The sequence below is a fragment of the Schistocerca gregaria genome, chromosome 2, assembly GCF_023897955.1.
Source record: "Schistocerca gregaria isolate iqSchGreg1 chromosome 2, iqSchGreg1.2, whole genome shotgun sequence".
Classification (NCBI taxonomy): Eukaryota; Metazoa; Arthropoda; class Insecta; order Orthoptera; family Acrididae; genus Schistocerca; species Schistocerca gregaria.
This window is the reverse complement of record NC_064921.1, coordinates 522,718,590-522,732,532: the sequence shown is the minus strand read 5'-3', so window position 1 is coordinate 522,732,532 and position 13,943 is coordinate 522,718,590. Positions and strand designations below refer to the sequence as shown.

The 13,943-nt window shown below is 36.9% G+C and overlaps 1 protein-coding gene across 1 annotated transcript in view; it reads right to left on the bottom strand.

Annotated features, from left to right (window-relative positions):
• Positions 1-4,602: 4,602 nt before the first annotated feature.
• Positions 4,603-13,943, bottom strand: part of LOC126330152 (dnaJ homolog subfamily C member 3) — a 69,088-nt gene continuing 59,747 nt past the window's right edge. Inside the window, exons 9-11 of the mRNA XM_049996336.1 lie at positions 13,124-13,292; positions 12,935-13,044; positions 4,603-6,881 (exon numbers count right to left, since the gene is read on the bottom strand). Coding sequence (XP_049852293.1) covers positions 6,748-6,881; positions 12,935-13,044; positions 13,124-13,292 — 413 coding nt within the window. The 3' untranslated portion in view covers positions 4,603-6,747. The remainder of the gene's footprint in view (positions 6,882-12,934; positions 13,045-13,123; positions 13,293-13,943) is intronic.

Sequence of the window (13,943 nt, the reverse complement as noted above, 5' to 3'; positions counted from 1 at the left end):
CTCATTATTACGAGTTGGGATCAGCCAATATGATTTTGTAGTTTTGGTCTGTGGCATCCAACAGTGCTGAGCTTAGTGAAAGCACAGGACACTGGTATTCAGGTGATGTTGATTGCTGCCTGATGCATGTAACACGTGAGGTTGTTGGAGCAGCCTTTCAATCATGCCTAGTTTGCTGACATTGGTGGTGTTCCTGTCATTTGGTGTCCATCAACACATTGCTGGGCCTAGATGCAAGGCTCAGAGTTTCTGTGGAATTGAAATTTGAAAAGCCTACATGTAAAATTAAACTATATTTGAATCAGCATGACCTATACTGTATTAAAAACCCAGTGCTCCACTCTCCTATTTCCTTGGTACTAAGTGGTGGCACACCTTCAAAGACCAAAATTACCCTCCCAATCTTGCACAGAAACAGTTCTCCCATGCCTTCTCTCTCTGTCATCCACGACCTCCTGAAGTTCCACCATCTGGCCACAAAGGAGCATTTCCCTCATGATTTACTACCACCCAGGACTGGAGCTACTGAATCACATTCTCCGTCAAAGGTTTGACTATCTCTCATCATGCCCTGAAATGGGGTATGTTGTACCCACTATCCTTCCCACCACTTCCGCAGTAGTGTTCCTCTGCCCACCAAACCTGTACAATATCATCACCCATCCCTATTCCATTCCTGTTATCTACAAGCTAAGCTGCAACCAATGTGCTACATTCTACATCGCCATAACAGTCAACAAGCTGTCTGTCCACATGAATGGCCAGCAAAAAACTGTGGCCCGGAAACAGCTGGACCACCCTGTTTCTGAACACCCTGCTCAACACAAAATTCTTCACTTCACAGCCTGTGCCATCTGGATCATCCCTACTAACACCAGCACCGAGCGAGGTGGTGCAGTGGTTAGCACACTGGACTCGCATTCGGGAGGACGACGGTTAAATCCCGTCTCCAGCCATCCTGATTTAGGTTTTCCGTGATTTCCCTAAATCGCTTCAGGCAAATGCCGGGATGGTTCCTTTGAATGGGCACGGCCGATTCCCTTCCCAATTCTTCCCTAACCCGAGCATGAGCTCCGTCTTTAATGACCTCGTTGTCGACGGGACGTTAAACACTAACCACCACCACCACCACCACCACCACCACCACTAACCCCGGCTTTTATGAACTGTGCAGGTTGGAACTCTCTCTGTAGTATATTATACGTTCCTGAAACTCTCCCGGCCTCAAACATCATTAATCAGTGTCCTTCACCTACCTATCCCCTTCCCAGTCCCTACCCCAGCACTTCACAGACTTCTGCTCCACCAGCACACCCACAGTCATTTTACTTGTCTCCTACTCTGCTCCTCCCCCTCACCCCTAACCCCAGTCTAACTTCCTGGCTGCATCTAGGTGCCCTTCCCTCTCCCAATCATGTCTCTGTATGCTCTCACAAGCAGCACTTTAGCATCCCCCGTGCCTACCCAGCTATTCCACTTTACCTCTACCACCCAGATTGTGCTTCTCTGATCATGTGCAATTGTTTATAATCTGGTCTTGGCAGCCAGAAATAGTGGTCATCAATGTTTAAGTTGTGCTTGCATGATATATACACACACACACACGTGTGTGTGTTTTCTACAACTTCAGAAGAAGGCCTTTTGCTGGAAAGCTTCCTTGTTTAGCGTTCTTTATACTGTGCCTGTCTTCAGCTCAAAATCTCCACATGTGGTGAGTAGTAATCTGCCCTTTTCGTAATATTTATACTCAATCTAGTTATTATAAACCACATCTAGTAAATAACATTCAAACTCTCCAAAACATGGAAGCAACATTGAATTTCAAGTAACACAAAATTTACAAAAATTCATACATCAATAAATATTTATCTGTTCCAAAATTTATATCTCACTAGAAAGCTCGGGTAACGGAGAACCCGGTAAAACTCCCACTTTTCATCAAGCTTACTAGATTGAGGATATTTTGACAGAGATAATCAATACATGCTGCACCATATATAACTTATACAAAATACAACTGATCCATTTTGTTGTAATGTTCAAAACTCCACTTGTAATTTTATACTGTCAAATGAATTACATAACACAAGAAACACCATAGGTTTATGAAACACATTACAAAATCATAATGTCCACAAGATCACTCAAAGTGTCTTACGCTATTCAATTTACATGTACTATTTAGAAAGAAATTGTAAAATCATATTTCCATATTTAAACATTGATATTATAACTGTTTTATGTAAAAGGAACCTCAACACATGTAATAATTTTTATGCTAATACTGAGTTTTGGTCAACATTTATATCCGAGATTAATACTGTAATTGGTCCTTTGAATCAGACAGGTTCCAGAGACCTCAAGCATTTTTCAAGTAGAAGAGACAATATGGTTATATTAGGAAGCAAATGTTTGTGTACTTGGCTCTTAAAAGTTATTATTGTGCAACACAGATAAAAGTGATGCAATGTATAAGCTGGATAGTTATCTAGCTGTCAGCTAATAAACTTCATTATATACCCGAAAAAAGGCAATTTTACTTTATGAAACTATGATAGAGAAAATTACTATAAGAAAACTTCATGGGAGTAGAAGAAAAAAAATTGAAATGGCAAAAGATAAGTATAAACATTACCTACATACATATAGCTACCCAGCCATCTTGCAACATCCAGATTTTACCATGAATAACTTGTGCCTTAGAAGAGCGCATATGATCTTCAGATAATAACACTGAGTGCAGCTTACAACGTGCACAGCTGAGGAGAGAAAGAGTGGGAGAAGAGTTTGAACAGAGAAAGGGGCAGATCAGGAAATGGACTGAGCAAGGTGGGAGGAGGAGATGTGCAGAGAGAGGGGAGAGGAAGGAAGATTAGGGTTTCATGTACTGTTGACATGGAAGTCCTTAGAGAATGAGCACAAGCTAGGAATGTTTCAAGCAAATCAGCCATGCTCTATCAAAGGAACCATCCCAGCATTTGCCTGAAGCTACTTAGAGAAATCACAGAAATCAGTTGGGTGCAGGTTGGAGCCTTTGTCACCATGAATGCGAGTTCGGTGTGCTAACCACTGTGTAACCTCATTTGGTGGGGGAGAAGAAAATGAGCAGAGAGGGGAGGAAGACTGGAATAAATAAATACCCAGGCAACACTGGGTATCCAGCTAGTACAAAGCTATAAAAAGGGAAAAAAGTAAATTTTAGAAATAAGGGGAGGTGAGGTAAACAACTGAAAAGTGACAGTAGGCTAAGTTGAGACAGTGTGCTAATTATACAAAAAGACATTATGGAACATGTTTTTAAATAAAGTGTTGAGAGGAAGTTGGGTACAAATTGTTTTCGCCCATCAGTCCAGCTGATCCCCATGAGACAAGGAAAAGGTCCACTATTGGATGAGCAGGCCATAATAATAGTATGGAGAATATTTTTTCTTGAGTACATTTTGTGTGTCCAAGTTGAATACAGCAATGTGAACAATCTAAATTTCTATACAGTTCTGGACTATGTTTCTTTACCTACAGATGAAAAACAGTTCCATTTATGATGGTAAGTGCAAAGAGAAAATTCACATTTGTGTATGCCAACAACTCTTGTGCAACCAATTAAATTCATCTGTCAGATAATTGAAGTATTCACTGCCACATCCATTACACAAATAGTCACCCAATATTCCTCAGAAATAACAAATTACAAAAAACTTTTTTCCCATTCTATACCAGTTCATCAGAGAACTAAATGTTGATAAATTAAGAATGCTTGGAATCAGAAAGAAATTTTAACCATGCCCACAGCAAGCAGCCCATGAAAATAATGCACGAGGTAGAGCATTTCGTGGTGGAGGTGGATGGTGGTTGAAGGGAGGAGTATGCATTACAAAGCTTTGTGGTTCCCTCAGTCTCAAGATTTAGCCCAGATGAATTCCCATACGCTCAGAAATTCCCACACACTAAATTTCAAAAGGAACATTCCACACGGAAACCAAATGAGAGTTTTTTGAGAATCAGAAGATAGATGGAGCTTCTTGGAGAAAATCTTAAACAAATACAATAATGAATCAATGTTTCGCCTTCCTGCACCTGACTATAACAGGTCTTTACAGTATACTCCCAATTATCTGTGGTAATGTAGGGAAGAAGATGCATGAATAATTGAAAAATATTAATACCTGAGATATTTTCTATTCGGGATGACGTCTACTGGCTGGGTACTAGTGCCAGTGCCAGCAACTGACGTCTGCGCGCACTCAGGCATGATTCAGCCTAGTCGTTTTCTGCTCCAAGTCTGCCTTAGCATCTACCACTGCCCCTAGCAGCCAGAAACATGAGCTGTTGGTCCCAATTTGCATAATGAGTATTATTCTTCTTTTAAGGTGCACAAATACTCTGCAGACTGAATAATCTGAACAAGAATAATCTGGGAGAACACTGTAGTTCCTTTAAGCCCATGTTGTATAATGTCAACATGAACTACAACACACTATTTATAGTGGAAAATATACAGTTAAGGGAACAGTGTCATTTGTAAAAGCCACAAACTGCAATTACAAGGCAAGAATGTAGATAATGAAAGAAATTTCTAACCTAAAAAAGAAATTAAATCAAACATTATTAACAATATAGCATTTTATTTTTCTGTAACTTAAGTTTCACAGTCTGTTATATCACAAATCAAGACTGAAGTAACCAGTCATGGGTTACAGAACACACAAGGAACTGATAAAACACATTGTCCATATATACATAACAGTACTAGTGTAATAATTTACCGAAGATCATTCTTCAAGCCACAATGTGGGCATACATTTCACGGATTAAAAACACACACGCAGACACACATTGCAGTTTTCCTGTAGTCACATACACACATGTAACACAATAAGTCGAGTAATATGACACACATTCAACATAGACACCCATTCTCAACGTTCAATAAAAAAAGTTTCCCATGCTGACAAAGGAAATAAGCTTTCCTTCACCAATGTTATGACTATTGGCAGAACATCTACGACGTCTGTTTCGTATATGCCTTATAGGCCATTCGGTTACGACAGTACAGATGTGCGGCAGCCATATGCAGCTACACAATATTTAAAACTAAAATATTGAAGCATGTGTCAAATAAAACTGTTCATTTGTTACAGACAGATGATATGTCATATATGTTTCTCCATTCAACTGTTTCACAGAAGTAGCACAGTCATTAATGAATGACTGTTAATGTATAATAAATCACATGATTCCACACACTGATAAATACTCATGTATATATAGTTTCATATTAAAATTGCTCAAGTCGGACTTCGAACACTTTTTTAGATAATGCACTGATGAATTTCCTTTGTTCCTAGTGAATAATACCATGTCAAGTTATGGAATAATGTGAAGAAACAAAATTTATAAGACATGGTAATGGTGATAGACTCAAGTATTTAAAATAGTCTAGTCACTTCCAACAATTAACGAGAGTAAATAATCTTTAATCAAAAACACGTAGAGAAGCAGTAACGTTTCAGTCTCACTTTGCAGAGCAGGCATAACACTGCGCAAACTAAACTCATTTGTTAATTCAACTAGGAGTTCAGCAGACAACTTGTTAAATTCATTTTACAAATATAATTTTATAATTAAAGAAAGTAATATAGTCTTGTAAAAAATTTCCAGTGTTTCTAATTACAATACCTCTGGCAGCAATACCTACTGTCAACATTACTTGGATTCCGAATTTTTAATAATGTCGTGACACTTTTTCACATTGCAACATTTATTATAATAAAACAAAACAAAAAACAAATGTTTAACAGAAGTCACAGGATTATGGTAACTATTTTATTGCATTATTCACAGTTTTGTGACTAACAGAATTACTTAAACATGTATGGCCTGCACAATTCTGGGTACACAATATCTTAAAGCTATGCCTCCTCTGCATATTTTATTTTCAGTAACATAAATTACACGTGTTACATTGATATTTAAGTAGGGCATAACGAAAAAATGGCAACATGCAACAATATTTTACTTTGCAAAACAACATACCAAGTGTGGAAAATGCATTTATAAAAATGAATCACTTAACTGCAGTATGCACACTGTCAAAAATTATTTTGATTTCATTTTTGCAATGAACACAATACAACAAATAACTGCAGTGCAAAAATCAAAAGTTGGCACACAATTATTACGAGCACTTGCCTGCACTAAAGTGCACAAGTGCGCACACACGACAGCGCGTGCAAAAACACACACACACACACACACACACACACACACACACACACAAAAAGGGAAATTTTACAAATATTTCCACACGTAGTGTCAGTCACATTTACAACTGAACATGTTGTAACAGATGTAAGCTGACATTCATATATTTGTGAACCAAGGCACATTACTTTCGCCATACCACATAGCAATATGACCATTTCAAAACATTGTTTGGTGTCAAAAAATACACCAGTAGTTCTGTGTATCAAACACTGCAAAAATAAAATAATTTCTGAAGTCAGGAAAAGTAGGATTTTTGAAACTTAAAATTAAATATCTTTTTTTGTAGTTCAGTAATTAAGTTGCTGGAAAACCACTCAAAGTATGGAAAATAAGTGAAAAGTTGGATTAATTTAAAACTGATATTGCGTGCACACACACACACACATGCAGCAGCTGCTGGTTGAAATAATACACCACATTTCAAGCAGTGTGTTGTGAATTTGTTTTTCTCCAACTGTGTGTGTAGGACCAGCCTCGCATCATTCAGTTGAAATGGAACTTGAACTGAAATGGACTGCCGTGGAAATGGTGGTGGTGCTGAAATGGATTAAATCCATGTTGATTTGGAGCCTCTGGGTCTAATGGATCTTCGCCCATATCAAATTTGCTACGCTTATCTGAAATGAGAAGCAGAACAGAAAACTAAACAAATTACATCAGTGGCAATAAATGTCTTTATAAACACGTTATACCAGTAGCCACAAATGTTTTACAGAAATGCAAACACAAACAAAATAAATTGATTCTGCTACTAAAACAAAATAGTGTCCCTCATTAATAGTCTATGCAAGTCAGAAGAGGAATTTAATTTTGTTGCAATCATCCACTGGATAACTGAATGGCTTAGTGTGCTCACATGCTAGTTGGCACCAAGCTGTTCACTTGTGACAGTTTACAGTATTACGTAATATCAGTTCACTTTGCTTTACTGTGAAGTAAACAGCGTTGATCACTCTCCATATGAGTCAAAGAAGAAAAGCGTTCAGTAATCTGTTTTTTTATGGTCCAGTATAGTAGCAACAGAAAGTCATGGACGACTTTCAGCACTATGAGGAGACAATGTTTTACAGTGCTGGAAATGTAGCACGGTGGAATAACTTTACTTGTGTGATACCACTCCTGGCAGGAATATAATTTTTTTTTTCCTTTTTGCGCTCTTTATTCTATGTGTAATATATGTACGATTTATCTATGAAATCTCTAAATTTCTATTCAAGGAGTATTTTTCAAATATTTCATAATTAGGTAGTGATGACAACTGTGTAAGTAGTTCGTGTAGAAACATTTTCTTTACTGAAATATTAACAATTTAAGATTCACTGAAACAATGTCACCCCTGTTATTCAATCTGTATTCAAGAGTATGCACCTGGCAATATGTAAAACGAGAAAAGTTAATGGATTCTTCGCCAACAACATTTGTTATGCTGATGACACAGTATGGATGCTGATAATTTAGATGATCTTCAACGTGTCAACATAGCAGGAGATTAAAGCAGTAATCTGGGTCTCATTATCAACACCAGAGAGAGACATTTTATGATTATCACACAACAATCGACCCCTTTACAAATGCAGAACTACAACTCAATGGTAACTTAATAAAAACAGTAGAGCTCTATTTGTAAGATGCTATGCCTGGTCTGTACTTTAACATGGTTCTGAAGAATGGACGCTAAATATGGCGTCAGCACACAATATCAAGGCCTCTCATATGGGAATATACAGTAGAATGCTTAGAGTACTGTGACAGCAAGAATAACACTGAAGTACTGTGAAGAATACACTAACAGCAAGAAATTTTACCAATGTTTAACAATAAGAAAAACTGCATGTCTTAAGCTCAAATGCATATTTCTACACTCAATAGCAGAAGGGGACATCAAGCGTAAAAGAAGTAAAGGGCAAAGAATATAACAAAGCAATGGACAGAATTAAAAAGTGCAACCAACTGCTACATACTGCAGTTCACAGAACGAAGATGCATTGTGTGGTTGCCAACATCCATTAATGGATAGCTAGAGGAAGAAGATATGATTGAGGGCGATATGATTAGGAAGAAGATGGGATTGATGTACTATATATATAACCCTCATTATCACCTTTTTGGATAACATTTTAGCTACCTTTATTCAAAACTGTCAGCTTTAGGCTGTTCCACAGTCTTAAAATGCAATCGTTTCAAAATTTCTGTTATTGTCTTCTTGTATTTTTTCCAAAAAAAAAAAAGTAATTTCACCAGTTCAACACATTAGTTTATGAAAGATGGTAATTAAAATTTTGAGTCTTTAGAAAAATCTTAGTAGGCTTTGTAAATCATAGTTATGCTCAAGCTTTCACCTTATATTATACAACCATTATTTCTGCCAATTTAAGAACCTTTATGAAATTGTTAACCAGAATAACGAATTTGTCTGATGTGAATCTATATGCTATAAATTTTCTGCCTTACGCTAACATATAAAGTATAACAACTTCGTACTGAAGCATTTGGTAGTATCTGTCCTATATGTGTCTTTAAATAGGTGTCGCAAACAAAGTCAGTCAGCCTGTGTCCAGTAGTTAGCATGTAAAGTTATGTGTCACTCAGATTCTCAAGTGATCTGTTAGAATTACTTAAGATTGGAAGCTACAAAGGAAGTAGGGAAAAGGCATGGCACGCATTCAGCTAAACTAATGAGACCTGTAGCTGCAGCAACTACCTGTGATAACCTCCCCATCACCCCCACCATTACAACACTTCCCGCTCCCACTACACTGCAACGTTTGCTGTTCTGTGCATTCTGTTTTGCTTGCTGAGATCTTGTTCATTTTCATATTTCTGCTACTACTATTGTTTGTTGTGTGATACTGAACAATGTTAGAAACACATTTGTCGAGTGTTATTCAGTGGTAGCATTTGATGTCATTCCCTTGACCAGAGAATATGAGGTCAGAAGAGGGAAACTTTTTCAACTTCTTTGTGTAGCTCCTGCTTATAAGATGAAACAGGAAAGCAGATTGCTGCCTGTTTCAGAAATACTGCTATCAATTTTAAAACTATCATCATCAATTCTGGAACCAGATTCTTCTTGATCCCTCAAACTGCCCCAAATCTTATGAGAATCTTTTGTAACCAGATAAGTACAGAAACCCACTGCAGCAATGAATGTGCAGGAACTAATATTTCCTGTAATATGTTTTTTCAAGCCACATAGCACTTTGTGAAAGAGGAACATCCATTTAGCACCTCTCCGAAGTACTAAAAGAGTTAACAACTGACTTCAAGCTGTCATTGCTTGAAAATAATGCATCATTTAGTAACAACTGGGAAAGCCACATTCAGAGATTCTTCCAGCACTGACTGTCTGATTGTTACGGAAATCACAACACACATGTAATTCCTATGGGTAGAGAAGGGAATATGTTAATCACACAAAAGAAATCCCTCCCACTCTTTGCATTAAAACTGTTAAAATACTGAGTTAGTGTAATTTTTTTTATCACTATTCTTCTGTTTTGTAAGCCATTAAGACAAGTTTCCTTGATCCAATCAGGAGGTGAAAAAATTTATTTATGTTACAAATAAGTAATAAGTTTAATCAGAAAACACAACATGTTAATCATAAATCTAGTGCTCTGTTTCTCACAATAAAATTAAACAAGCAACTATTGTGTGTTTCGCACAGGAGTACATCACCATGTCCTGCCTTTAACTAAAATTATCTCATGTTACAGATCTCTAACAGAGTTCTGATGGAGCAAATGAAAATATGATGTATTCTTAAGATTTTGTTCACATAATGTGTTCACCTAAATTCAAACTGACAAGTTTCCTGCTCACCGAAAATTCAATGTCATCATCAAGAAAGGCATTTTTGTACGCTTTTTATATGGTGTCTTAAGAATTTCAGACCACAAATGAAACTATAATAAGAAGACAGTGCAAATCTTCCAGAAAACACATATGAGTTCCATCTTTATTTGTCAAATAGTTTGCAAGTTCGAGTGAGTTCAAGAAAATGTAAGATTCCACATGTGTCCGTAAGTATTCCTGCAAAATTTAAATCCCAAAGTAATTCCAAGCTTACTATAGTAGTGCTATATTAACTGTCGATTGTTGCCACTTGTATGAGAGTTTGCTGACCTGTTAAATGAAACACAAACACTAATTGCAGTTGATCACAACTCTAAGAGACAATGTTAACAAACAAACATAGGTGTTAAATTCTAACCCCACAGTCGTGTACACACAATTTAAAACCACCACAAAATCATTATCATCTGACTATTGAACCTTGAAAAGAAAACATCTGCCAAAGAAGGACCACAACTGGCAGGTCAATAAGCTTACATACTGAAATGTTTACTGGTGGAGTGAACAGTTCAAATGTGGTCAAACTAGTGTGACAAAGAACAGAATGTAAAACCACATCCACTGCTAATACTAACATTGAGCTTGTTTGTGTCCACTTCTGCTTATTGACAAAATGGCAAACAATATGCACAGCAGTCTTGGTTGAGTTATGCAGAACGGCCTCAACTTTCATAAACATTGTGCAAGACACAGCCCGAAAAAAATCGGTGAAGAGCACAAAAGCAACTGACAGAGAATCTGTCAGTGCTTGTTGGACTTTCATCTAATGAAAGTAGCAGTTTCCTGCAATGTATCTCTGGAGATGAAAAATGGATCCATCACTTTGACACAGAGACAAAATACCAGAGCACTCAAAGAAAACAACCCTAATCTCTAGCCAGAAATAAATTCATGTGTCCACCACCTACACGATAACTGATGGTCCTAATTTCTTAAAACTCAATGGGGCTAAGCCTGAAATGTGGTCCAGTTATACACTAAGCAGCCTGCAAATTGAACCAAATTCCAATGTCAACTGTTGGAAGTTAGCTTTATTATGCCTGAAAGTATGCAACCCCATGCTGCCACAATCTGCTTTTTGAGGTGTTGGAACATCCTGGATACAGTTCTCATTCTTGCTGAATTACCTTTTATTTGTACAGTTTTTTTATGCCTGAAAGTATGCAACCCCGTGCTGCAACAATCTGCTTTTTGAGGTGTTGGAACAACCTGGATACAGTTTTCATTCTTGTTGAATTACCTTTTATTTGGCCCATTCACAACTTCATAAAGGGGGCATCAATTCACCTCTGACAGAAAGTTGAAGAGTGGATGTGTCTGCTGCTCAGTCAAAAACCTTTTTTTTATTCTATCAGGTTATTAGAGGGTTTGTGTAATGAAAGAACAAGTGCACTGAAAACCAGATGACTGCCAAAACTGGTGACATTTTAAATTTTGCACTGTTATTCTAATAAATAACAAAAATTGAATGTAGATATTTATATCTACTCTGGTATTTACATTTCTAATGTAAGAAATAATTAAGTGTATCCTACATTAACAGCTCCCCCCTCCTCTTTGTCCATCTCCTCCTCCCTCCTCCTCCTCCTCCTTACCTGTCTCTTTGTCCATCATCTCTTCTCTCCCTTTCCTGCCCATCTTCTCCTCCTGCCCCCCCCCCCCCCCCCCACCTCTCTCTCTCTCTCTCTCTCTCTCTCTCTCTCTCTCTCTCTCTCTCTCTCTCTCTCTGTCTGTTCACCACCTCCTTTCCACACACTATGTTCATTCCCTTCCAATCCTCTGTTCATCTCCCCCCATCCCTCCTTGAACCTTATTTCTTGTTATTGCAAATTCACATTTTGTAGTAGTATTGTAATCATAAGCTGATAAACGAGAAATACAACTTTCCTGTTTTCTGTGAAAGGAAGGAAGAAAACAAAAGAGCACATTGTTGTGTGTACAATTTTTATGTTTGTGAGGAAGAATTTGTCTAATGATTCAAATGCTCCACTTCATAGTTGAAACTGGCTGCGACAAAGGAAACAGAATGTCACATTTTAACAGCAGAGCATTTTCCTTCTCACAGTCTTATATTAACAGAAAACTAGTACATTGTTTTACAAAAAATTTACAGTCTACACTCATCTGAATGTTTAATGGACTAGCATTTAAAATTTGAAGTAATTTGCTCAAGAACTTTGAGATTTTTGATAGCTACTTTTCCCGTTTATTTATTACATGTTTATTGATATATTACATACATTTAAAAATAGGTATAAAAGAACACGTGCATATTTGCCTGCAACAGTGTGTCAGAATTTCAACACTATCGGTGAAAAACGTTCAGAGATTTACAATTTTTTACACAAGAACATTTACATTTTTTTATGCAGACTTCCTCTGCCTCTTTGAAATTTTTTGTACTGCTTATCTATTTTAGCTAGTAAAAACAAGGATATCCAAAACAACTGCCTGTAAACAAGCATTGAGTTATCACATGCTAAAAATGCTATTTCTGTGTAACATGGTTTTACTGAACCAGGTAAAACCCTTGTCAGTCCTCTAATCACACGTTTTGAGGCCACACAATTGAGCACATTAGAAACCTTTTCCTATTACAATGCTATCTTTAACAAGGGCTCCACAGTCCTCTAAAATGCAAAAGGTGCAAACTACTGGATAGCTGCTTTGCTAAAGGCAAATACTGCAGTCATATAAAGTAAAATATTATGTTTTTTATTGTTGAAAATGCACCATTATTTCATTTATAAGGTATATACTATGTTGTACAAGCAATGAAAAAATGAAGATCTTGAGTATAAAAAATATTAATTACCTGGATCTGTCAATACTTCTTTAGCAGCTGCAATGTCAATGAATTTCTTTTCTGCTATTTTCTTCTCATCCCCTTGGAAATTATCTGGATGCCACTTCTGTGCCATTTTTCTGTAATTAAATAAAACAAAGCTACAGATTCTCCAAAGGATTCATGATACAGAACCCAAAGACTAATAACAATAAATACCGGTAAGCCTTTATAATTTCTTGCTTGCTTGCTGTCCTCTTCACACCAAGGATTTTATAGTAATCTCTTTTTTCCGCTTGCTTCTGGAGTTTTCTTGCTCTCTGTAGGCCCTCCTTAGCACGTTGCAAGTTTTCATCCATTTCAAGAGCATCCTGGTAATCATGAATAGCTGAAAAAGTTAATCAACTATTAAATTCAAAGATTAATTCAATTAATCGGTCTCTCTCTCTCTCTCTCTCTCTCTCTCTCTCTCACACACACACACACACACACACACACACACACACACAAAATGAAAGAACATTAGCTTCAAAGTCATTGAAAATCCTGAAGCGTCCTAAACATAAGAACCCACAACAAAATCAGCTTTGTTAGGTGAGTGGTTATTCTGAAAGAAACAAAGAAAATGGTTATAATTTATTTACATATAAGCACCAGCAGCTTCATGTTACAGTCTACAGATGTTACAATCTATCACAGAAAATGTGCTTTAATTTTAATTCTAGAATCTAAAATAACCCTGCAAGGGAAGCCTTTTAACAGCAATTATGGCTGAACTGACACTGGTGTTTTTAATCCTTATTCCATATGATTATATGTAGTATACTGATGTATTATTCACAAGAAAAAGTTGCTCCGTACTTCAACTGATAAAATAGTTACTGTTCTTCTACGCACACAATGAGATGCTAATTTCAGGGAAAACATACATATATGAATTTAATAATACACATTTCTGCATTTGAATGTCATCAATAAAATGTGATAAGTTATTTTGCCAATATTACTTCAATAAGCCATTCCATTCCAAAAATACAGT